This window comes from Staurois parvus, unplaced genomic scaffold, assembly GCF_062004578.1.
Source record: "Staurois parvus isolate SC_StPar_1 unplaced genomic scaffold, SC_StPar_1.0 ptg000452l, whole genome shotgun sequence".
Lineage (NCBI taxonomy): Eukaryota > Metazoa > Chordata > Amphibia > Anura > Ranidae > Staurois > Staurois parvus.
This window is the reverse complement of record NW_028318248.1, coordinates 120,457-144,767: the sequence shown is the minus strand read 5'-3', so window position 1 is coordinate 144,767 and position 24,311 is coordinate 120,457. Positions and strand designations below refer to the sequence as shown.

Below are 24,311 nucleotides of genomic sequence, written 5' to 3'. Positions count from 1 at the left end.
CATCGCTGCTGCTAGTACCCGCCCACTACCCTTACCTCATCCTCTGTGAACTAAATGTGAGATTCCTTCACAGTTTATATACAAACAATGATCCACAATTTGGACAATATAACAGAAATCAAAGCAAATATATATTAAATCGCATTAATTGAAAGAAGCATTTATCATATTAAAACTAATCAAGGAAAATTTTATTCTTTAATCCAATATGAAGATCTAAATAAAATTCATAAAAATTTAATAAAAATAAAATAAAAATGAAAATAAAAAATAAACCATAAAAAATAAAAAATATAATAATGAATAATAATGAAAAATAAAATAAGAAATAATGAAATTAAAATTAAAAAATATAAAATTAAAATAAACATAATAAAAATAAAAAAATAAAAATATATAAAAGTATATATATATAAAATATATAAAAAATATAATAAAAATATTAAAATTAAAACAAAAATAAATGAAAATAAAAATATTAATAATAAAAATGAAATCTAAATAAAAATAAAAATAAAATTAAAACACATGAAAAAATTTTTTAAGCTATAACACCAGAAACCTATATTGGATGCAAGCATTAACCTTCCACTAAGTAGAGTGACTGACACCCACCAAGATTAATAATAATGATCTCAGTCAATCTATTCACCAATTAGGCAAGAAACAGTTAATGTCAATCTCTGCATTTAAACCTTTGGGGACCAATGTCCCCATATTATAAATCCACTTAGTTTCATTTTGTGAGATGCCTACCACAGAATTTTAAACAGGTTGGATCCCTATTATGACAAACTGTAAAGTGATGTGATAAACTGTGATACTTAAATCCTTTTTTGATGTTTCTAATATGCTCTCCCAATCTCACAGATAATTTTCTAGTAGTTCTCCCTATATATTAAAGGTTACAAGAACATTCAAGCAAATAGGTAACATGGTTAGTGTCACATGATATAAACTTCTTAATTTTATAAGATGAACCAATAGAGCTTGATTTGAAACTATCAAAGTGTTTTTTATTTTTATCCCCTTTCAAAAGCCTACATGCTGAACATCGTCCGCATTTGAAAAAAACAACTCTGTCCAAAAAGGTGGCTATTTTCCTCGGTTTATCAGGAACATTCTTTACCAACTTATCCCTTAATACAGGCGGTCTTCTATAAATGAAACTAGGCCTCTCCAGAAGTAGTTTATTCAAAACCTCATCTCTTTTTAGAATCGGCCAATACTTTCTTATAATCCTTTCCACTAATTTAAATTGGCGAGAATAACTCGTTATAAAAGCCATATCTCCATATGCCTATCTTTAGACTGTTTGACCAGCAGATCTTCCCTATTCATTCTCTTGACCTGTTCTAGAGCACATTGCAAGGACTGCTCTTTATACCCTTTTTCTCTAAATCTATTCAGTAACATATCAGATTGATTTTGAAATACCTTATTGTCATCACAGTTACGTTTTAACCTAATAAGTTGACCTTTAAGAATGGCCTTAAGCCAATTCCTGTGATGACAGCTATGGTTAGGAATGTACCCATTCCTGTCAACATCTTTAAAGTGGGTCTTAGTAAAAACTCTATTTCCTTGCCTGTACACCGTCAGGTCCAGAAAATCAATGGCTGTTTCACTCACGTGATAGGTGAACGATAAGTTAACATCATTATTCCCCATTTTATTAATAAAGTCAACAAGTCCTTCTCTCTCTCCTTTCCATACAATGATGATGTCATCTATGAACCTTCTATATAATAGCAATTCTTTCTTATGATCTTCAAAAATAGCCTTGCCTTCCCACCTACTCATAAATAAATTAGCTACTGACGGTGCATACTTAGCACCCATAGCTACACCCATAATTTGTTTATAAAACTTCTTAGAGTGCCAGAAAAAATTATGTGTCATAGCCAGATCTAGACATTTTACAATGAATTCTATTTGGTCAAAACCAACTCCTGACTTAATTTCCAACGCCCATTTTACTGCTAATAGGGCATCATGATGTTTTATATTAGTATATAATGAATTTACGTCTACACTGCCCATGACACAACATTCACTTTCATTAATATCTTTGAGTAGGTTGATCAAATCCCCGCTATCTCTTAAGTAAGCGGGAAACGAAGAAACCAAGGGTTGCAGAAACTTGTTAACATATTCTCCCAGTCTAGAGAACAGCGAGTCAACCCCATTTATGATCGGTCTTCCTGGAAGTTTTGCCAGATTTTTATGAATTTTAGGTAATTGGTAAATCACTGGTACTTTAGGAGCCTTAGGCACTAGATATTTTGTCTCCTTACTATTCAATATTCCCAGTTTTTCTTCTTCTTTCACCAGTTTAATTAATTTTGATCTAAATTTTCTCGTAGGATTATTTTTCAATAATTCATATGTGTTGACATCATCCACCAATCTATTCAACTCTATATAATAATCTGATTTATTTAACACCACTACACCACCTCCCTTATCTGCTGATCTAATTACAATATTTTTATTCTTTTCTAACTTCCGAATTCCATGAATTAAATCCTGTTTAGTTCTTAGCTTGGGGATAGACAAATGCTCCAAATCATGCTCTACAATTTATTTGAAAGTTTCCACACAACAATTATTTGCTATTTTAGGGTTAAAGACCGATTTGTTCCTTAACTTAGTCTGCAAATAAGGACCTGTCGTATCCTTTTGCATATTCCTAATGGAGTATAACCTTAGGTTATCACCAACAACCCCCTTCTCTGATCCAACATCATTATTAACAATTTGTTTCTTACCACAATATTTTTTTAGATTAATCTTTCTAATATATTTCTGTAAATCTATATATGCATCCAATTTATTAAGATCTTTATCTGGTGCAAATTTTAAACCCAAAGAGAGCACTTGCAATTCTTCTTCAGTTAAAACATAATCATTTAAATTGAAAATTCCTTGATTTAAGTCGACCTTTTTCTTTTTCCCTTGCCCTCCTCTACACCCCCTCCTTCTCCTCCTCCCCAATAAGGGTACTGATCCATCCCTCGTCTCCACTCTATTTCTCCATGGATTCCTCAATGGTGTGCAGAGAAAAAAACTACATAGTGTAATACTGCCACTCCATATAAAATATAAAGATAGAATAAGGCCACTCACATGTTTAAATGAAATTAAAAGCCTTGTTTAATAGCCTCAATGGCTTCAAGATAACAAACTTTAAGAATGTAGATATAGGGATCTCACACTTCTATAGTCACCGCAGAGGATGAACAGCCTTCCACCTCCAAGATGGCCGCTTGAACCGCATAAGCCGGCGTGCGTTCCAAACACCGGAAGTGACGTTAACCAGAATGACGGCGGAACGGAAGTGCGTCAACGCGTTTCGCCCCTTAAAAATGTATTAGAAAAGCAAGTAAGGGTCTGGTGGGATATCCTTACTCTTGAAAAATATATTAAGGAGGGTGTCACCCCCAGAAGATTAAGGTGGGATTTGGGTCCAAATGATGGACTGATTGGGAAAGAATTGGATGATGAATGGTTTTCTTTTTTTAATCATGTGGAAAAAAACAAAAAGAAAAAAATTAAAAAGTATTGTAGGGATATGCAAGATTTTAAATCTAATAATGTATACAAATGGCAAGAGGATGGCACCGGGGCTAATAGGGACTCAAGAAATTCCTCCGTTGAGGAGGTGGTTGATGAGAAAAAAATTATCTCTTAAAACATCTCTCACTACAACTAATTTGAAGGGTAATCCATCTAGCAGTATTGCTAATTCATCTCCTAAAAATAACTATAATACATCTAGTTATAATGTACCTATAAAAAATCGTATTGAACCTCTGAATAATTGGGGGATGGCATCTCCCAGGGGATATAGTTATAATAGAGGGAGAGACAATTTTTCAAGGGGAGGTTATGCAGGACCCCCATGGAGAGGGGGAGGTTCAAGAGGTTCTTACCATATGAGAGGGAGAGGGGGACCTTATTACCACCCCGGGAGGGGAATAGGAGGGTGGGGGCCACCCAGGATGGATCAGTACCCTTATTGGGGAGGAGGAGAAGGAGGGGGTGTAGAGGAGGGCAAGGGAAAAAGAAAAAGGTCGACTTAAATCAAGGAATTTTCAATTTAAGTGATTATGTTTTAACTGAAGAAGAATTGAAAGTGCTCTCTTTGGGTTTAAAATTTGCACCAGATAAAGATCTTAATAAATTGGATGCATATATAGATTTACAGAAATATATTAGAAAGATTAATCTAAAAAAATATTGGAGTAAGAAACAAATTGTTAATAATGATGTTGGATCAGAGAAGGGGGTTGTTGGTGATAACCTAAGGTTATACTCCATTCATAAAAATCTGGCAAAACCTCCAGGAAGACCGATCATAAATGGGATTGACTCGCTGTTCTCTAGACTGGTAGCTAATTTATTTATGAGTAGGTGGGAAGGCAAGGCTATTTTTGAAGATAGTAAGAAAGAATTGCTATTATATAGAAGGTTCATAGATGACATCATCATTGTATGGAAAGGAGAGAGAGAAGGACTTGTTGACTTTATTAATGAAATGGGGAATAATGATGTTAACTTATCGTCACCTATCACGTGAGTAAAACAGCCATTGATTTTTCTGGACCTGACGGTGTACAGGCAAGGAAATAGATTTTTTACTAAGACCCACTTTAAAGATGTTGACAGGAATGGGTACATTCCTAACCATAGCTGTCATCACAGGAATTGGCTTAAGGCCATTCCTAAAGGTCAACCTATTAGGTTAAAACGTAACTGTGATGACAATAAGGTATTTCAAAATCAATCTGATATGTTACTGAATAGATTTAGAGAAAAAGGGTATAAAGAGCAGTCCTTGCAATGTGCTCTAGAACAGGTCAAGAGAATGAATAGGGAAGATCTGCTGGTCAAACAGTCTAAAGATAGGCATATGGAGATATGGCTTTTATAACGAGTTATTCTCGCCAATTTAAATTAGTGGAAAGGATTATAAGAAAGCATTGGCCGATTCTAAAAAGAGATGAGGTTTTGAATAAACTACTTCCGGAGAGGCCTAGTTTCATTTATAGAAGACCGCCTGTATTAAGGGATAAGTTGGTAAAGAATGTTCCTGATAAACCGAGGAAAATAGCCACCTTTTTGGACAGAGTTGTTTTTTTCAAATGCGGACGATGTTCAGCATGTAGGCTGTTGAAAGAAGATAAAAATAAAAAAACACTTTGATAGTTTCAAATCAAGCTCTATTGGTTCATCTTATAAAATTAAGAAGTTTATATCATGTGACACTAACCATGTTACCTATTTGCTTGAATGTTCTTGTAACCTTCAATATATAGGGAGAACCACTAGAAAATTATCTGTGAGATTGGGAGAGCATATTAGAAACATCAAAAAAGGATTTAAGTATCACAGTTTATCACATCACTTTACGGTTTGTCATAATAGGGATCCAACCTGTTTAAAATTTTGTGGAATAGATAGAGTGGAGACACCGTGGAGAGGAGGGGATATGTTGATAGGCATCTAACAAAATGAAACTAAGTGGATTTATAATATGGGGACATTGATCCCCAGAGGTTTAAATGCAGAGATTGACATTAATTGTGTCTTGTCCAATTGGTGAATAGATTGACTGAGATCATTATTATTATTCTTGGTGGGTGTCAGTCACTCTACTTAGTGGAAGGTTAATGCTTGCATCCAATATACGTTTCTGGTGTTATAGCTTCAAAAAATGTTTTATGTGTTTTAATTTTATGTTTATTTGAACACTATTTTATCTGATTTTATATTTTTATTTTTATTTAGATTTTCATTAATATTATTATTATTTTTATTTTAATTTTTAATTTTTATTATTTTTATTATATATATATATATATATATATATATATATATATATATACCTATACACATTTCTTTATATTTTTTTATTATGTTTATTTTAATTTTATATTTTTTAATTTTAATTTCATTATTTCTTATTTTATTTTTCATTATTATTCATTATTATATTTTTTATGGTTTATTTTTTATTTTTTATTTCCATTATTATTTTCATTTTTATTTTATTTTTATTAAATTTTTATGAATTTTATTTAGATCTTCATATTGGATTAAAGAATAAAATTTTCCTTGATTAGTTTTAATATGATAAATGCTATTTTCAATTAATGCGATTTAATATATATTTGCTTTGATTTCTGTTATATTGTCCAAATTGTGGATCATTGTTTGTATATAAACTGTGAATGAATCTCACATTTAGTTCACAGAGGATGAGGTAAGGGTAGTGGGCGGGTACTAGCAGCAGCGATGTGAAGGGTTTTTTCACCAGGGGTGACAGTGGGAGGTACATATAGATATTTGCATAGGAGATGGATGTGAGCTCTCCCTGAGCTGTATAAATGTCGGCTGGACACTGAAGGCAGTGTCTTGAGAACGCCCTGTGGGTGGGGCGAAACGCGTTGACGCACTTCCGGTGTTTGGAACGCACGCCGGCTTTTGCGGTTCAAGCAGCCATCTTGGAGGTGGAAGGCTGTTCATCCTCTACAGTGACTATAGAAGTGTGAGATCCCTATATCTACATTCTGAAAGTTTGTTATCTTGAAGCCATTGAGGCTATTAAACAAGGCTTTTAATTTCATTTAAACACGTGAGAGGCCTTATTCTATCTTTATATTTTATATGGAGTGGCAGTATTACACTATGTAGTTTTTTTCTCTGCACACCATTGAGGAATCCATGGAGAAATAGAGTGGAGACGAGGGCTATACCATAGCAGGGTGAAGAAGGAGATTTGAGTTCCTTTGGAGGGGTTATAGGATCCCTTATATCCTATAAGGCTCACTACTCACCTCCATCTGGTGAGTGCGGTCAACATTATTTCTCACGTGGTGGATAGGTGGAAGCACATTTGGAAGATTTTTGATAGTTTTTTTATTGGTTTTGATGGGAATAAGGACTTATATAATTTTTTTTTTTCACGGACACTTATTATAAATTTAGTGTTTATCTATTTGTGTTATTTTAATTTTAGATTTTATGGAGTTCACCAGAGCTTCACAGGTTGCCACTGGAGTCCTATTGCACTCCTCCATGACAACATCTCAGAGCTGGTGGATGTTAGAGATCTTGCGCTGCTCCACCTTCCATTTGAGGATGCCCCACAGATGCTCAATAGGGTTTAGGTCTGGAGACATGCTTGGCCAGTCCATCACCTTTACCCTCAGCTTCTTTAGCAAGACAGTGGTCATCTTGAAGGTGTAATTTCTTCAGTGTTGTCACATGAAAAGATAGAATAAAATATTTATAGATAGATATGAGGGGTGTACTCACTTCTGTGAGATACTATATATATATATATATATATATATATATATATATATATAGTTATAAATCTATGAGAGACTGATCTCTGTAGCCAGAGGGTATATTTGTTGGTCCAGAGTCTGTTTCCTAATTGACTTAATATATTCAGTACAGTATTTCCTAAAATTCTAAAATCTGTGTTGGTGTCTCCAGTGACTCATCTAACCTGGTGTGCCAGAGGGGTAGAGGTTGTTCTTGAGGCAAAGCAACAGGGGACCCACACATTCAAGTGGCTCCTTCGGTGGTAGCGCTACATAAAGAATTGCAGCATGCCTATCACACTAGGTTGAGAAATTCAAATGCTGTTTATTTCAATGTCTCAGGCCCAAGCCAATAATTCCTCTTGGTCCTAGCAAGATTTGCTATTAAGGCCTCATACACACTGGAACGTTTTTCTGCTGGCAGCAGAAAAATGCTAAATGTGGCAAAAATGTGTGTGAACTCGGTACCGCGTTTAGCCGCTTTTAGGACTTAGACGTTTATTCATTTCATTGGCCCGAGTGCTTGCCATTGAAATGAACACTAAAGCGCTAAACGTTTTTGCCATGTTTAGTATTTTTAGCCAAAACGTTTCTTTGACCCTAAATGCTGGACATGGACACACAGGCTTTTACGGAGTTGAATTCAAGAGCTTTGACAAAAAAAGGCCAAAAGCTCATGATCGTTAGTAGCAGTGTGCTTGAGGCCTTATTCTCATGCATTTTCGTTTCTTCTCTATGGCTAAGTTTGCACCTCAGCAGTCTTTAAAAATTGATCTGTGGTGGATCACTTTTCAGAAGGCGGCTAAGCAGCATTCAGGAGGTGATCCTGCTGCCTCCTGAATGCCTCTTTTTTTTTTTTGTTAAATTGTGTACAGCTCCCTCCTGCTGTAAGTTTTAGGTAGGTGGTCCTTGGACAGTAAAACTCAGCTGAACCACCTGGTTTCACTGCCCCTGGCCACCTGTGTTAAAGGTTAGAACATGTTACGCTCATATTTAGGGGTGTAACATGTTCCAGCACTTGGATACTCCCATTTCCCATGATAGCGCAGTAGCTGCTGTGACATTTAAAAATTAGTGCAGGTTTGCGGAGCTCTGCCAGAACAACCATGTCAATTATTTACCGGGATCTGTGAATAATTACACTACAACTCCCATCTGCCACCGCAGCACATGGACTTGTAGTTCTCAATGGACTACAAGCGCTCTGATCAGCACGGTCACAGTCCATTCACTCTTCCTACAGCTTTCTAAATGAAAGCCCTACAGACGTACAGGCAGAAAGCTGGAGGTAGAGTGTGCAAGCGCCTGACATTGCACCCTCTATCCACTGAGGGTGAGTGCAATGCTTTGCAGACTCCTGTAGGAAAAAAAAAGCTAAGTGCACATTTTGTTCTGCAAAAATGTGTGCATTTGCAATTTTTCCTAAAGGTGATCTTATCTTTTAAAAAGGCCTTCTTTCAACTGCAACCTGTCTTTTGGTGCTTGCCCTGCTACAGTTTACTTCATTTTTCTGCATTATTGTTTTATCTCCCACCACTGACCTTGTAAGGAATATACTTCTAACTCACTTTGGATGCCTGTCAGCTTCCAGCGGGTGCAGAACCTCCTCTATTTCCCCACCTTCCACCTCTTTAGAACAGGAAGTGAAGGAAAATCTCTATTACACGGACGCAGAAAGCAAGAAGTATAAAACCCAGGGCTTTTTTTGCAGGTACTCTACCTTCCCCAGTCACCCCTTGTCTCTGCCCCCTACCCTTCAAAAATGTCACTTTGTTCCACCCCTCCTCCTCTCCTCTTTTTGGATCAAACAGAATCAAATAGCATTTGGTTTGGTGCTAAGTAGAAGAAAAGCAGGAAAATAGATTCCCTGAAGCAAGCAACAATATAGCCCCCAGCACAACACACAATAGATCCCCCAGAAGCAATAGACCCTACCAGTAACATGAGATTCCCCAGCAACAATAGACCCCCACCAGCAACAATAGACCCCCCTAGAAGCCACTATCAATAGACCCTCCAGCAGAAAGCAACAATAGACCCCTCCCTCAACAGTAGATCCCTTCTAGCAACAAATGACCCCCTAGCAGCCTATGTTCCCCCCCATAAACAAAAGATCCCTCACCAGCAACCATAGACCATCCAGCAACAATATACCCCTTGGCCCCCCACATTTTTAGATCCTCCCCAGTGACAATATATTCCCCAGGAGCTAAGATCAACAGAGCCTCCAGCACACCTCAGCACCCCTTGTCATTACATACATTCAGTATGTCTAAAGATATTTATGGTAAAAGTAGAAATCCAGATAGAGATTATGCTCTTTTGTATAGAGTATGAAGGAGCTATTTTATGCACAACAGCTAAAAAAAAGTTTTAGCTGGAGTTCTAGCTAGTACATGTGGTCCAGACTGCCCCCACAAAAGGTTTCTAGCCAGTAGGGAACTAAAAGCCTGATCACTGCTTATGCTTACAAATGGCTGCCTCAATAGACATATCTTTTATTTTGCAAATGTATTGAACTAAGCAAAATACTGAATTGTAGTCAATTGTATATCTTTTTGTTTCCCAGAAAGTTTGCATACCTGAGAGTTCTAAAGAGTTCGACATGATTAATAAAATGTTTAAGAAGACAATTTTCACACATACGGTGAAGAGGTTGTGGCGGATTCAGAATTCCTTCCTCTGGAATGCCTATCAGTTGTACGTTGAATATTTTGTTGGGTGCAGTTTGACATCTTTAACCTAGGCACCAGATGACCCCCCCCCCCCATGGTTACCTGCCACTTAAAGCTTAGGGGTCAACCTCAGGTTACAAAGGGTACAGAGATTTGTAAACCCCCTAGTGGTAAAAGGACTAGTATAGTCTCAAGGAAATTAGAAAGACTGCGCTTTTGAAAGCGCACTCGTAAAAAGGCATAGGGATATCGTAGAGCCCAAGTAAGGGGAGACAGGGGAAGTCACCTCTTGGGGCAGGCAGTAGCGTCTCCCTTTGATGAAAATGAAGTCAGACAGGATTGGACCTTTACAGATGCTAGCCGGTACAGAAGGTTTAAAACAAGGAGTTTAGGTTTGTGTGTTCCTCCCCCTATGGGGTCAAAACAAAGGGGGGGATTTGTGGCAGTGTGGTATCCTGCCAAGGTCAAAATCAAGCTTATAACCCTGGATTCTCAACCAGGCAGGTTGAGGGGCTCCAGAGGGTTTATGTAATGCAGAGGAAACTGGCTTTTTTGTTTCCTCATTTATTCGTAAAGTCCGTTTTGGGATCTGGAGCCTGGAGATTTCAAAGAGACCTTGCAGAGAAAAACGTTGTAATGCAAAAATGCCTGTTGAATCTGTCTTTTTTTTGTAAATATTTCCCAGGCAAAAAAAAGAGATGAAAACAAGGAATTTTGGCAAGAACGTATACGAACAACAGCTATTTCATGGCACGGACAGTACCAACATTGATGCCATCTGCAGTGAGAACTTTGATTGGCGTATATGTGGCACAAACGCTGTTGTGTATGGACAAGGTTAGTTTTAAAGGAAAACTATCTTAAGTGACTTCACATTTCAAGTTATGAAACAGTTATTTTTCTTGGGACTTGTTCTATTTGGTGGCTGCTCGTGACAGTTGTTTAATGTCTGAGGAATATGTTATAAGGAGAGCCTGGAAAACATGTAAAGGTGCCATAGGTGCCATCTGCTGCTTGAGTATGAAAGCACAACATTTTTTTTCAAGGTCTGGCCAAAATGGAATCATTCTAAAATTAGAATACCTTCCCTTTAACACCCTGAATATTAATCCACAAATGTAACATGTACAGGTGAAACTCAAAAAATTAGAATATTGTGCAAAAGTTCATTTATTTCAGTAATGCAACTTAAAAGGTGAAACTAATATATGAGATAGACTCATTACAAGCAAAGCAAGATAGTTCAAGCCGTGATTTGTCATAATTGTGATGATTATGGCTTACAGCTCATGAAAACCCCAAATCCACAATCTCAGAAAATTAGAATATTGTGAAAAGGTGCAACATTCTAGGCTCAAAGTGTCCCACTCTAATCAGCTAATTAAGCCATAACACCTGCAAAGGGTTCCTGAGCATTTAAATGGTCTCTCAGTCTGGTTCAGTAGGAATCACAATCATGGGAAAGACTGCTGACCTGACAGTTGTGCAGGAAACCATCATTGACACCTTCCATAAGGAGGGAAAGCCTCAAAAGGTAATTGCAAAAGAAGTTGGATGTTCCCAAAGTGCTGTATCAAAGCACATTAATAGAAAGTTATGTGGAAGGGAAAGGTGTGGAAGAAAAAGGTGCACAAGCAGCAGGGATGACCGCAGCCTGGAGAGGACTGTCAGGAAAAGGCCATTCAAAAGTGTTGGGGACTTTCACAAGGAGTGGACTGAGGCTGGAGTCAGTGCATCAAGAGCCACCACACACAGACGGATCCTGGAGATGGGCTTCAAATGTCGTATTCCTCTTGTCAAGCCGTTATTGTCCTTGTCCTGAACAACAAACAACGTCAGAAGCGTCTTACCTGGGCTAAAGAAAAACAGACCTGGTATGTTGCTCAGTGGTCCAAAGTCCTCTTTTCTGATGAGAGCAACTTTTGCATCTCATTTGGAAACCAAGGACCCAGAGTATGGAGGAAGAATGGAGAGGCACACACTGCAAGATGCTTGAAGTCCAGTGTGACGTTTCCACAGTCTGTATTAATTTGGGGAGTCATGTCATCTGCTGGTGTTGGTCCACTGTGGTTCATTAAGGCCAGGGTCAACGCAGCCGTCTACCAGGAGATTTTGGAGCACTTCATGCTTCCTTCTGCAGACGAGCTTTATGGGGATGCTGACTTCATTTTCCAGCAGGACTTGGCACCTGCCCACACTGCCAAAAGAACCAAAACCTGGTTCAATGACCGTGGGATTACTGTGCTTGATTGGCCAGCGAACTTGCCTGACCTGAACCCCATAGAGAATCTATGGGGCATTGCCAAGAGAAAGACATGAGACAGAACAATGCAGAAGAGCTGAAGGCCGCTATTGAAGTATCCTGGTCTTCCATAACACCTCAGCAGTGCCACAGGCTGATACCTTCCATGCCACACCGCATTGAGGCAGTAATTGCTGCAAAAGGGGCCCAAACCAAGTACTGAGTACATATGCATGCTTATACTTTTCAGAGGTCCGATATTGTTCTATGTACAATCCTTGTTTTATTGATTGCATGTAATATTCTAATTTTCTGAGATTGTGGATTTGGGGTTTTCATGAGCTGTAAACCATAATCACCACAATTATGACAAATCACGGCTTGAACTATCTTGCTTTGCATGTAATGAGTCTATCTCATATATTATTTTCACCTTTTAAGTTGCATTACTGAAATAAATGAACTTTTGCACGGTATTCTAATTTTTTGAGTTTTACCTGTATATATGGTCAAAATTTAAAATCATTATATTCTGAACAATCTTGAAGTTTGTAAGTAGAGATGAGCGAAGTATTCAAAAATTCGATTCGACTGATTCGGCGAATTCGTGGAAAAATTTGATTCGAGTCGAATATATTCGCTGCGAATTTAACTTATAAAAGGGTGTTTCTAGGCTTCAGAGAGCCTTTATATTAGTGCAGAACACTGTACCTTTAATTTAAATGCCCTTGGAGTCTGCTGGGGAAGAGAAATAATACTGACAGTCAGTATGACATGCAGATGAGTGCCGTCGATCTTAGAATCACCGCACACTTCACTCATTTGGGCAGTCACGGGGCCAAAACCAGAGTGTGGAGCCACAGTGTGGCGGTGGAGGCAGCAGCAATGGGAGGCCATACAGCACCCTATGACAAAAATGGAAACCACCAGCAGTGTGAGGAGACCTGAAAGTGGCACATGGCAGAGTGTGGCGATGGAGACAGCAGCAATGGGAGGCCGTACAGGGACCCATGACACACTCTGGACCTGGCAGCAGCATGAGGAGGCGGTACAGGGGCCCATGACAGATTACGGGCCTGGCAGCAGCATGAGGAGTTGGTACGGGGGCCCATGGCAGATTACGGGCCTGGCAGCAGCAATGGGAGGCCGTACAGGGACCCATGACACACTCTGGACCTGGCAGCAGCATGAGGAGGCGGTACAGGGGCCCATGACAGATTACGGGCCTGGCAGCAGCATGAGGAGTCAGTACGGGGGCCCATGACACACTCTGGACCTGGCAGCAGCATGAGGAGGCGGTACAGGGGCGCATGACAGATTACGAGCCTGGCAGCAGCAACTTGGACAGGAGGACGTTCAGCTTCTGCACCGTCGGGTGCGTGCTCGCAAACTGTTGTCTCTTGGAAACGGATTCCAAGAAAGACTGCTGACGGAATCCGTGAAGAGGAGTAGCAGGAGAAGGAGCATCTGAACGAGCGGAATATGCCAACAAGCGACAACAGGGGCCCATGACAGATTACGGGCCTGGCAGCAGCATGAGGAGTCGGTACGGGGGCCCATGGCAGATTACGGGCCTGGCAGCAGCAATGGGAGGCCCGTAATCTGCCAGCATCCTAGGACAAAAAATGGAACACACCAGCAGTGTGTGAGGAGACCTGAAAGTGGCACATGGCAGAGTGTGGCGATGGAGACAGCAGCAATGGGAGGCCGTACAGGGACCCATGAGAGACTCTGGACCTGGCAGCAGCATGAGGAGGTGGTACAGGGGCCCATGGCAGATTAGGGGCCTGGCAGCAGCTATGGGAGGCCCGTAATCTGCCAGCACCCTATGACAAAAAATGGAACCCACCAGCAGTGTGAGGAGACCTGAAAGTGGCACATGGCAGAGTGTGGCGATGGAGACAGCAGCAATGGGAGGCCGTACAGGGACCCATGAGAGACTGTGGACCTGGCAGCAGCATGAGGAGGCGGTACTGGGGCCCATGGCAGATTACGGGCCTGGCAGCAGCAATGGGAGGCCCGTAATCTGCCAGCACCCTATGACAAAAAATGTAACCCACCAGCAGTGTGAGGAGACCTGAAAGTGGCACATGGCAGAGTGTGGCGATGGAGACAGCAGCAATGGGAGGCCGTACAGGGACCCATGAGAGACAGTGGACCTGGCAGCAGCATGAGGAGGCGGTACTGGGGCCCATGGCAGATTACGGGCCTGGCAGCAGCAATGGGAGGCCCGTAATCTGCCAGCACCCTATGACAAAAAATGTAACACACCAGCAGTGTGAGGAGACCTGAAAGTGGCACATGGCAGAGTGTGGCGATGGAGACAGCAGCAATGGGAGGCGGTTCAGGGACCCATGAGACACTGTGGACCTGGCAGCAGCATGAGGAGGCGGTACAGGGGCCCATGGCAGATTAAGGCCTGGCAGCAGCAATGGGAGGCCCGTAATCTGCCAGCACCCTATGACAAAATGGAACCCTGGGCTGGGGCAGGCAGAACCGCCGTATCTTTATCACGGTTTTCCCAGGCCACCGAATGGCGACACTGCATATGCTGACGCAACGCTGTAGTCCCAACATGGGCCCCCTGGCCACGCTTGACTTTCTGGCCACATAGTCGACATACGGCTACGTTTACTTCCTCGGGCGGCTTGACGAAAAATTGCCACACCGCCGGGTAGGAAACTTTGCCCCCGCTACTCCTCACTGGCTGACTGCTACTTCCTTCGTGCACACCGGCACCACTACTGGCCGTGGTGGTAGGCTGCAGTGGAGCTGGTGCTCTACTCCGTGGCCGTTTGCCTCCACTGACACTGCTGCGACCCTGCTGCCTCCTGGCAGCAGCAATGGGAGGCCGTACAGGGACCCATGACACACTCTGGACCTGGCAGCAGCATGAAGAGGCGGTACAGGGGCCCATGGCAGATTACGGGCCTGGCAGCAGCAATGGGAGGCCCGTAATCTGCCAGCACCCTATGACAAAAAATGGAACACACCAGCAGTGTGAGGAGACCTGAAAGTGGCACATGGCATGAGACACTGTGGACCTGGCAGCAGCATGAGGAGGCGGTACAGGGGCCCATGGCAGATTAGGGGCCTGGCAGCAGCTATGGGAGGCCCGTAATCTGCCAGCACCCTATGACAAAAAATGGAACACACCAGCAGTGTGTGAGGAGACCTGAAAGTGGCACATGGCAGAGTGTGGCGATGGAGACAGCAGCAATGGGAGGCCGTACAGGGACCCATGAGAGACTCTGGACCTGGCAGCAGCATGAGGAGGTGGTACAGGGGCCCATGGCAGATTACGGGCCTGGCAGCAGCAATGGGAGGCCCGTAATCTGCCAGCACCCTATGACAAAAAATGGAACACACCAGCAGTGTGAGGAGACCTGAAAGTGGCACATGGCAGAGTGTGGCGATGGAGACAGCAGCAATGGGAGGCCGTACAGGGACCCATGAGAGACTGTGGACCTGGCAGCAGCATGAGGAGGCGGTACTGGGGCCCATGGCAGATTACGGGCCTGGCAGCAGCAATGGGAGGCCCGTAATCTGCCAGCACCCTATGACAAAAAATGTAACACACCAGCAGTGTGAGGAGACCTGAAAGTGGCACATGGCAGAGTGTGGCGATGGAGACAGCAGCAATGGGAGGCAGTTCAGGGACCCATGAGACACTGTGGACCTGGCAGCAGCATGAGGAGGCGGTACAGGGGCCCATGGCAGATTAAGGCCTGGCAGCAGCAATGGGAGGCCCGTAATCTGCCAGCACCCTATGACAAAATGGAACCCTGGGCTGGGGCAGGCAGAACCGCCGTATCTTTATCACGGTTTTCCCAGGCCACCGAATGGCGACACTGCATATGCTGACGCAACGCTGTAGTCCCAACATGGGCCCCCTGGCCTTGCTTGACTTTCTGGCCACATAGTCGACATACGGCTACGTTTACTTCCTCGGGCGGCTTGACGAAAAATTGCCACACCGCCGGGTAGGAAACTTTGCCCCCGCTACTCCTCACTGGCTGACTGCTACTTCCTTCGTGCACACCGGCACCACTACTGGCCGTGGTGGTAGGCTGCAGTGGAGCTGGTGCTCTACTCTGTGGCCGTTTGCCTCCACTGACACTGCTGCGACCCTGCTGCCTCCTGGCAGCAGCAATGGGAGGCCGTACAGGGACCCATGACACACTCTGGACCTGGCAGCAGCATGAAGAGGCGGTACAGGGGCCCATGGCAGATTACGGGCCTGGCAGCAGCAATGGGAGGCCCGTAATCTGCCAGCACCCTATGACAAAAAATGGAACACACCAGCAGTGTGAGGAGACCTGAAAGTGGCACATGGCATGAGACACTGTGGACCTGGCAGCAGCATGAGGAGGCGGTACAGGGGCCCATGGCAGATTAGGGGCCTGGCAGCAGCTATGGGAGGCCCGTAATCTGCCAGCACCCTATGACAAAAAATGGAACACACCAGCAGTGTGTGAGGAGACCTGAAAGTGGCACATGGCAGAGTGTGGCGATGGAGACAGCAGCAATGGGAGGCCGTACAGGGACCCATGAGAGACTCTGGACCTGGCAGCAGCATGAGGAGGCGGTACAGGGGCCCATGGCAGATTACGGGCCTGGCAGCAGCAATGGGAGGCCCGTAATCTGCCAGCACCCTATGACAAAAAATGGAACACACCAGCAGTGTGAGGAGACCTGAAAGTGGCACATGGCATGAGACACTGTGGACTGGCAGCAGCATGAGGAGGCGGTACAGGGGCCCATGGCAGATTAGGGGCCTGGCAGCAGCTATGGGAGGCCCGTAATCTGCCAGCACCCTATGACAAAAAATTTAACACACCAGCAGTGTGTGAGGAGACCTGAAAGTGGCACATGGCAGAGTGTGGCGATGGAGACAGCAGCAATGGGAGGCCGTACAGGGACCCATGAGAGACTCTGGACCTGGCAGCAGCATGAGGAGGTGGTACAGGGGCCCATGGCAGATTAGGGGCCTGGCAGCAGCTATGGGAGGCCCGTAATCTGCCAGCACCCTATGACAAAAAATTTAACACACCAGCAGTGTGTGAGGAGACCTGAAAGTGGCACATGGCAGAGTGTGGCGATGGAGACAGCAGCAATGGGAGGCCGTACAGGGACCCATGAGAGACTCTGGACCTGGCAGCAGCATGAGGAGGCGGTACAGGGGCCCATAGCAGATTACGGGCCTGGCAGCAGCAATGGGAGGCCCGTAATCTGCCAGCACCCTATGACAAAAAATGGAACACACCAGCAGTGTGAGGAGACCTGAAAGTGGCACATGTTTGGGGCATGATTCATGGCGGATTTAGTCAGTTGTGTCAGGAACTGGTGGTTTGAAATCCAGACTAATCCACGCCTGATTCATTTTCACAAACGTGAGTCTCTCCACACTTTGGGTGGATAGTCGTGTCCTCCGCGGAGTTACAATACCTCCTGCCGCACTAAACACGCGCTCCGATGCCACGCTACTGGCCGGGCATGACAGCCTTTCAAGGGCAAATTCAGCTAGTTGGGGCCAAAGGTCAAGTTTCATTGCCCAGTAGTCAAGGGGATTGTCTACCTCGGTTGGCAGGGTGCTGTCCAAGTAGGCCTAAGCCTGTTGTTTGAGGTCCTGCTCCAGGTCCACCTGATGCTGCTGCTGCTGCGGCATCGTTAGTAGTTTCCTCACTGCGCTGGTGAAGAAAGCTACTCATCATCGACTGCAGACTGAGGCAGCCGCTGCTGGTGGAGCTGCCACTGCTCCTACCACCCCACCCCTCCCCTGCTGCCATGGCAGCGGAACGCAAGCGCACAGGGCCCACAGTGTCTGAGGATGGACGTTGGCGCAGAAAGGCAGAGACCAGCTGACTACATAGGTGGTTTTTATAGTACGTTATTTTGGCCTCCCTCTCAGCAGGTGTGAAAAAGGCCACCATTTTTGAACGGTAGCGAGGGTCCAACAAGGTGGACAGCCAAAAGTCATCCCTCTGTCTGATGGTTATTATTCGGCTGTCGCTACGCAAGCAAGCGAGCATGCTATGGGCCATTTGTGCCAAGGAATGCGAGGGACTCCCTGCCTCCATCTCCACAGCATACTGCCACGGTGCGTTTGGGTCCTCTGTCTCCTCCTCCTCTACCAGATGCTCCTGCTCCTCCACTCCTGTCCGCTGAGTGGAAAAACCACCCATTTCACTCAATAATTCCTGAGCACCAATGTCCTCCTCTACCTCCTCCTCTTCTTCCTGTCCTGCCCCCACAGGGGTCATGTGGCGTTGAGATCTGTGCGCCACATCTACCGCACCCTGACCAGCCATTATTAACAGCATTTGTTCCAGGACGTGCAACAGAGGAATGACGTCGTTCATCCCATAGTCCTGCCGACTCATGAATAGCGTGGCCTCCTCAAAGGGCCTGAGCAAGCGCAGGTGTCACGCATGAGCTGCCAATGGCTGACATCTAAGTTACACAGGGAGTACCTTTATCCGCTTGTAACATCAGGAAATCTGTGATGGCCTTTCGCTGTTCGTAAAGGCGGTCTAACATATGTAGGGTTGAATTCCACCTTGTTGCAACGTCACAGCATGAGGAGTCGGTACGGGGGCCCATGGCAGATTACGGGCCTGGCAGCAGCAATGGGAGGCCCGTAATCTGCCAGCACCCTATGACAAAAAATGTAACACACCAGCAGTGTGAGGAGACCTGAAAGTGGCACATGGCAGAGTGTGGCGATAGAGACAGCAGCAATGGGAGGCCGTAAAGGGACCCATGAGAGACTCTGGACCTGGCAGCAGCATGAGGAGGCGGTATAGGGGCCCATGGCAGATTACGGGCCTGGCAGCAGCTATGGGAGGCCCGTAATCTGCCAGCACCCTATGACAAAAAATGTAACACACCAGCAGTGTGAGGAGACCTGAAAGTGGCACATGGCAGAGTGTGGCGATGGAGACAGCAGCAATGGGAGGCCGTACAGGGACCCATGAGAGACTCTGGACTTGGCAGCAGCATGAGGAGGCAGTACAGGGGCCCATGGCAGATTAGGGGCCTGGCAGCAGCTATGGGAGGCCCGTAATCTGCCAGCACCCTATGACAAAAAATGTAACACACCAGCAGTGTGAGGAGACCTGAAAGTGGCACATGGCAGAGTGTGGCGATGGAGACAGCAGCAATGGGAGGCCGTACAGGGACCCATGAGAGACTCTGGACCTGGCAGCAGCATGAGGAGGCGGTATAGGGGCCCATGGCAGATTAGGGGCCTGGCAGCAGCTATGGGAGGCCCGTAATCTGCCAGCACCCTATGTCAAAAAATTGAACACACCAGCAGTGTGAGGAGACCTGAAAGTGGCACATGGCATGAGACACTGTGGACCTGGCAGCAGCATGAGGAGGCGGTACAGGGGCCCATGGCAGATTAGGGGCCTGGCAGCAGCTATGGGAGGCCCGTAATCTGCCAGCACCCTATGTCAAAAAATTGAACACACCAGCAGTGTGTGAGGAGACCTGAAAGTGGCACATGGCAGAGTGTGGCGATGGAGACAGCAGCAATGGGACGCCGTACAGGGACCCATGAGAGACTCTGGACTTGGCAGCAGCATGAGGAGGCGGTACAGGGGCCCATGGCAGATTAGGGGCCTGGCAGCAGCTATGGGAGGCCCGTAATCTGCCAGCACCCTATGACAAAAAAATGGAACACACCAGCAGTGTGAGGAGACCTGAAAGTGGCACATGGCAGAGTGTGGCGATGGAGACAGCAGCAATGGGAGGCCGTACAGGGACCCATGAGAGACTCTGGACCTGGCAGCAGCATGAGGAGGCGGTACAGGGGCCCATGGCAGATTAGGGGCCTGGCAGCAGCTATGGGAGGCCCGTAATCTGCCAGCACCCTATGTCAAAAAATTGAACACACCAGCAGTGTGAGGAGACCTAAAAGTGGCACATGGCATGAGAGACTGTGGACCTGGCAGCAGCATGAGGAGGCGGTACAGGGGCCCATGGCAGATTAGGGGCCTGGCAGCAGCTATGGGAGGCCCGTAATCTGCCAGCACCCTATGTCAAAAAATTGAACACACCAGCAGTGTGAGGAGACCTGAAAGTGGCACATGGCATGAGAGACTGTGGACCTGGCAGCAGCATGAGGAGGCGGTACAGGGGCCCATGGCAGATTAGGGGCCTGGCAGCAGCTATGGGAGGCCCGTAATCTGCCAGCACCCTATGTCAAAAAATTGAACACACCAGCAGTGTGTGAGGAGACCTGAAAGTGGCACATGGCAGAGTGTGGCGATGGAGACAGCAGCAATGGGAGGCCGTACAGGGACCCATGAGAGACTCTGGACCTGGCAGCAGCATGAGGAGGCGGTATAGGGGCCCATGGCAGATTAGGGGCCTGGCAGCAGCTATGGGAGGCCCGTAATCTGCCAGCACCCTATGACAAAAAATGGAACACACCAGCAGTGTGAGGAGACCTGAAAGTGGCACATGGCATGAGAGACTGTGGACCTGGCAGCAGCATGAGGAGGCAGTACAGGGGCCCATGGCAGATTTGGGGCCTAGCAGCAGCTATGGGAGGCCCGTAATCTGCCAGCAACCTATGACAAAAAATGTAACACACCAGCAGTGTGAGGAGACCTGAAAGTGGCACATGGCAGAGTGTGGCGATGGAGACAGCAGCAATGGGAGGCCGTACAGGGACCCATGAGAGACTCTGGACCTGGCAGCAGCATGAGGAGGCGGTATAGGGGCCCATGGCAGATTAGGGGCCTGCAGCAGCTATGGGGGGCCCGTAATCTGCCAGCACCCTATGACAAAAAATGGAACACACCAGCAGTGTGAGGAGACCTGAAAGTGGCACATGGCATGAGAGACTGTGGACCTGGCAGCAGCATGAGGAGGCGGTACAGGGGCCCATGGCAGATTAGAGGCCTGGCAGCAGCTATGGGAGGCCCGTAATCTGCCAGCACCCTATGACAAAAAATGTAACACACCAGCAGTGTGAGGAGACCTGAAAGTGGCACATGGCAGAGTGTGGCGATGGAGACAGCAGCAATGGGAGGCCGTACAGGGACCCATGAGAGACTCTGGACCTGGCAGCAGCATGAGGAGGTGGTATAGGGGCCCATGGCAGATTAGGGGCCTGGCAGCAGCTATGGGAGGCCCGTAATCTGCCAGCACCCTATGACAAAAAATGGAACACACCAGCAGTTTGAGGAGACCTGAAAGTGGCACATGGCATGAGAGACTGTGGACCTGGCAGCAGCATGAGGAGGCGGTACAGGGGCCCATGGCAGATTAGGGGCCTGGCAGCAGCTATGGGAGGCCCGTAATCTGCCAGCACCCTATGACAAAAAATGTAACACACCAGCAGTGTGAGGAGACCTGAAAGTGGCACATGGCAGAGTGTGGCGATGGAGACAGCAGCAATGGGAGGCCGTACAGGGACCCATGAGAGACTCTGGACCTGGCAGCAGCATGAGGAGGCGGTATAGGGGCCCATGGCAGATTAGGGGCCTGGCAGCAGCTATGGGAGGCCCGTAATCTGCCAGCACCCTATGACAAAAAATGGAACACACCAGCAGTGTGAGGAGACCTGAAAGTGGCACATGGCATGAGACACTGTGGACCTGGCAGCAGCATGAGGAGGCGGTACAGGGGCCCATGGCAGATTAGGGGCCTGTCAGCAGCTATGGGAGGCCCGTAATCTGCCAGCACCCTATGTCAAAAAATTGAACACACCAGCAGTGTGTGAGGAGACCTGAAAGTGGCACATGGCAGAGTGTGGCGATGGAGACAGCAGCAATGGAACGCCGTACAGGGACCCATGAGAGACTCTGGACTTGGCAGCAGCATGAGGAGGCGGTATAGGGGCCCATGGCAGATTAGGGGCCTGGCAGCAGCTATGGGAGGCCCGTAATCTGCCAGCACCCTATGACAAAAAATTGAACACACCAGCAGTGTGAGGAGACCTGAAAGTGGCACATGGCATGAGACACTGTGGACCTGGCAGCAGCATGAGGAGGCGGTACAGGGGCTCATGGCAGATTAGGGGCCTGGAAGCAGCTATGGGAGGCCCGTAATCTGCCAGCACCCTATGTCAAAAAATTGAACACACCAGCAGTGTGTGAGGAGACCTGAAAGTGGCACATGGCAGAGTGTGGCGATGGAGACAGCAGCAATGGGACGCCGTACAGGGACCCATGAGAGACTCTGGACCTGGCAGCAGCATGAGGAGGCGGTATAGGGGCCCATGGCAGATTAGGGGCCTGGCAGCAGCTATGGGAGGCCCGTAATCTGCCAGCACCCTATGTCAAAAAATTGAACACACCAGCAGTGTGAGGAGACCTGAAAGTGGCACATGGCATGAGACACTGTGGACCTGGCAGCAGCATGAGGAGGCGGTACAGGGGCCCATGGCAGATTAGGGGCCTGGCAGCAGCTATGGGAGGCCCGTAATCTGCCAGCACCCTATGTCAAAAAATTGAACACACCAGCAGTGTGTGAGGAGACCTGAAAGTGGCACATGGCAGAGTGTGGCGATGGAGACAGCAGCAATGGGACGCCGTACAGGGACCCATGAGAGACTCTGGACTTGGCAGCAGCATAAGGAGCCGGTATAGGGGCCCATGGCAGATTATCGGCCTGGCAGCAGCTATGGGAGGCCCGTAATCTGTCAGCACCCTATGACAAAAAATTGAACACACCAGCAGTGTGAGGAGACCTGAAAGTGGCACATGGCAGAGTGTGGCGATGGAGACAGCAGCAATGGGAGGCCGTACAGGGACCCATGACACACTCTGGACCTGGCAGCAGCATGAGGAGGCGGTATAGGGGCCCATGGCAGATTAGGGGCCTGGCAGCAGCTATGGGAGGCCCGTAATCTGCCAGCACCCTATGACAAAAAATGGAACACACCAGCAGTGTGAGGAGACCTGAAAGTGGCACATGTTTGGGGCATGATTCATGGCGGATTTATTCAGTTGTGTCAGGAACTGGTGGTTTGAAATCCAGACTAATCCACGCCTGATTCATTTTCACAAATGTGAGTCTCTCCACACTTTGGGTGGACAGTCGTGTTACAATACCTCCTGCCGCACTAAACACGCGCTCCGATGCCACGCTACTGGCCGGGCATGACAGCCTTTCAAGGGCAAATTCAGCTAGTTGGGGCCAAAGGTCAAGTTTCGTTGCCCAGTAGTCAAGGGGATTGTCTACCTCGGTTGGCAGGGTGCTGTCCAAGTAGGCCCAAGCCTGTTGTTTGAGGTCCTGCTCCAGGTCCACCTGATGCTACTGCTGCGGCTGGTTAGTAGTTTCCTCACTGCGCTGGTGAAGAAAGCTACTCATCATCGACTGCAGACTGAGGCAGCCGCTGCTGGTGGAGCTGCCACTGCTCCTACCACCCCACCCCTCCCCTGCTGCCATGGCAGCGGAACGCGAGCGCACAGGGCCCACAGTGTCTGAGGATGGACGTTGGCGCAGAAAGGCAGAGACCAGCTGACTACATAGGTGGTTTTTATAGTACGTTATTTTGGCCTCCCTCTCAGCAGGTGTGAAAAAGGCCACCATTTTTGAACGGTAGCGAGGGTCCAACAAGGTGGACAGCCAAAAGTCATCCGTCTGTCTGATGGTTATTATTCGGCTGTCGCTACGCAAGCAAGCGAGCATGCTATGGGCCATTTGTGCCAAGGAATGCGAGGGACTCCCTGCCTCCATCTCCACAGCATACTGCCACGGTGCGTTTGGGTCCTCTGTCTCCTCCTCCTCTACCAGATGCTCCTGCTCCTCCACTCCTGTCCGCTGAGTGGAAGAACCACCCATTTCACTCAATAATTCCTGAGCACAAATGTCCTCCTCTACCTCCTCCTCTTCTTCCTGTCCTGCCCCCACAGGGGTCCTGTGGCGTTGAGATCTGTGCGCCACGTCTACCGCACCCTGACCAGCCATTGTTAACAGCATTTGTTCCAGGACGTGCAACAGAGGAATGACGTCGTTCATCCCATAGTCCTGCCGACTCACGAATAGCGTGGCCTCCTCAAAGGGCCTGAGCAAGCGGCAGGTGTCACGCATGAGCTG

General features: G+C 46.6%; 1 protein-coding gene across 1 annotated transcript in view; it reads left to right on the top strand.

Annotated features, from left to right (window-relative positions):
• Window positions 1-24,311, top strand: part of LOC149453081 (protein mono-ADP-ribosyltransferase PARP12-like) — a 100,522-nt gene that overhangs the window by 52,819 nt on the left and 23,392 nt on the right. Inside the window, exons 10-11 of the mRNA XM_089688714.1 lie at window positions 9,907-10,037; window positions 10,698-10,849. Of these exons, the coding sequence (XP_089544840.1) occupies window positions 9,907-10,037; window positions 10,698-10,849 (283 nt within the window). The remainder of the gene's footprint in view (window positions 1-9,906; window positions 10,038-10,697; window positions 10,850-24,311) is intronic.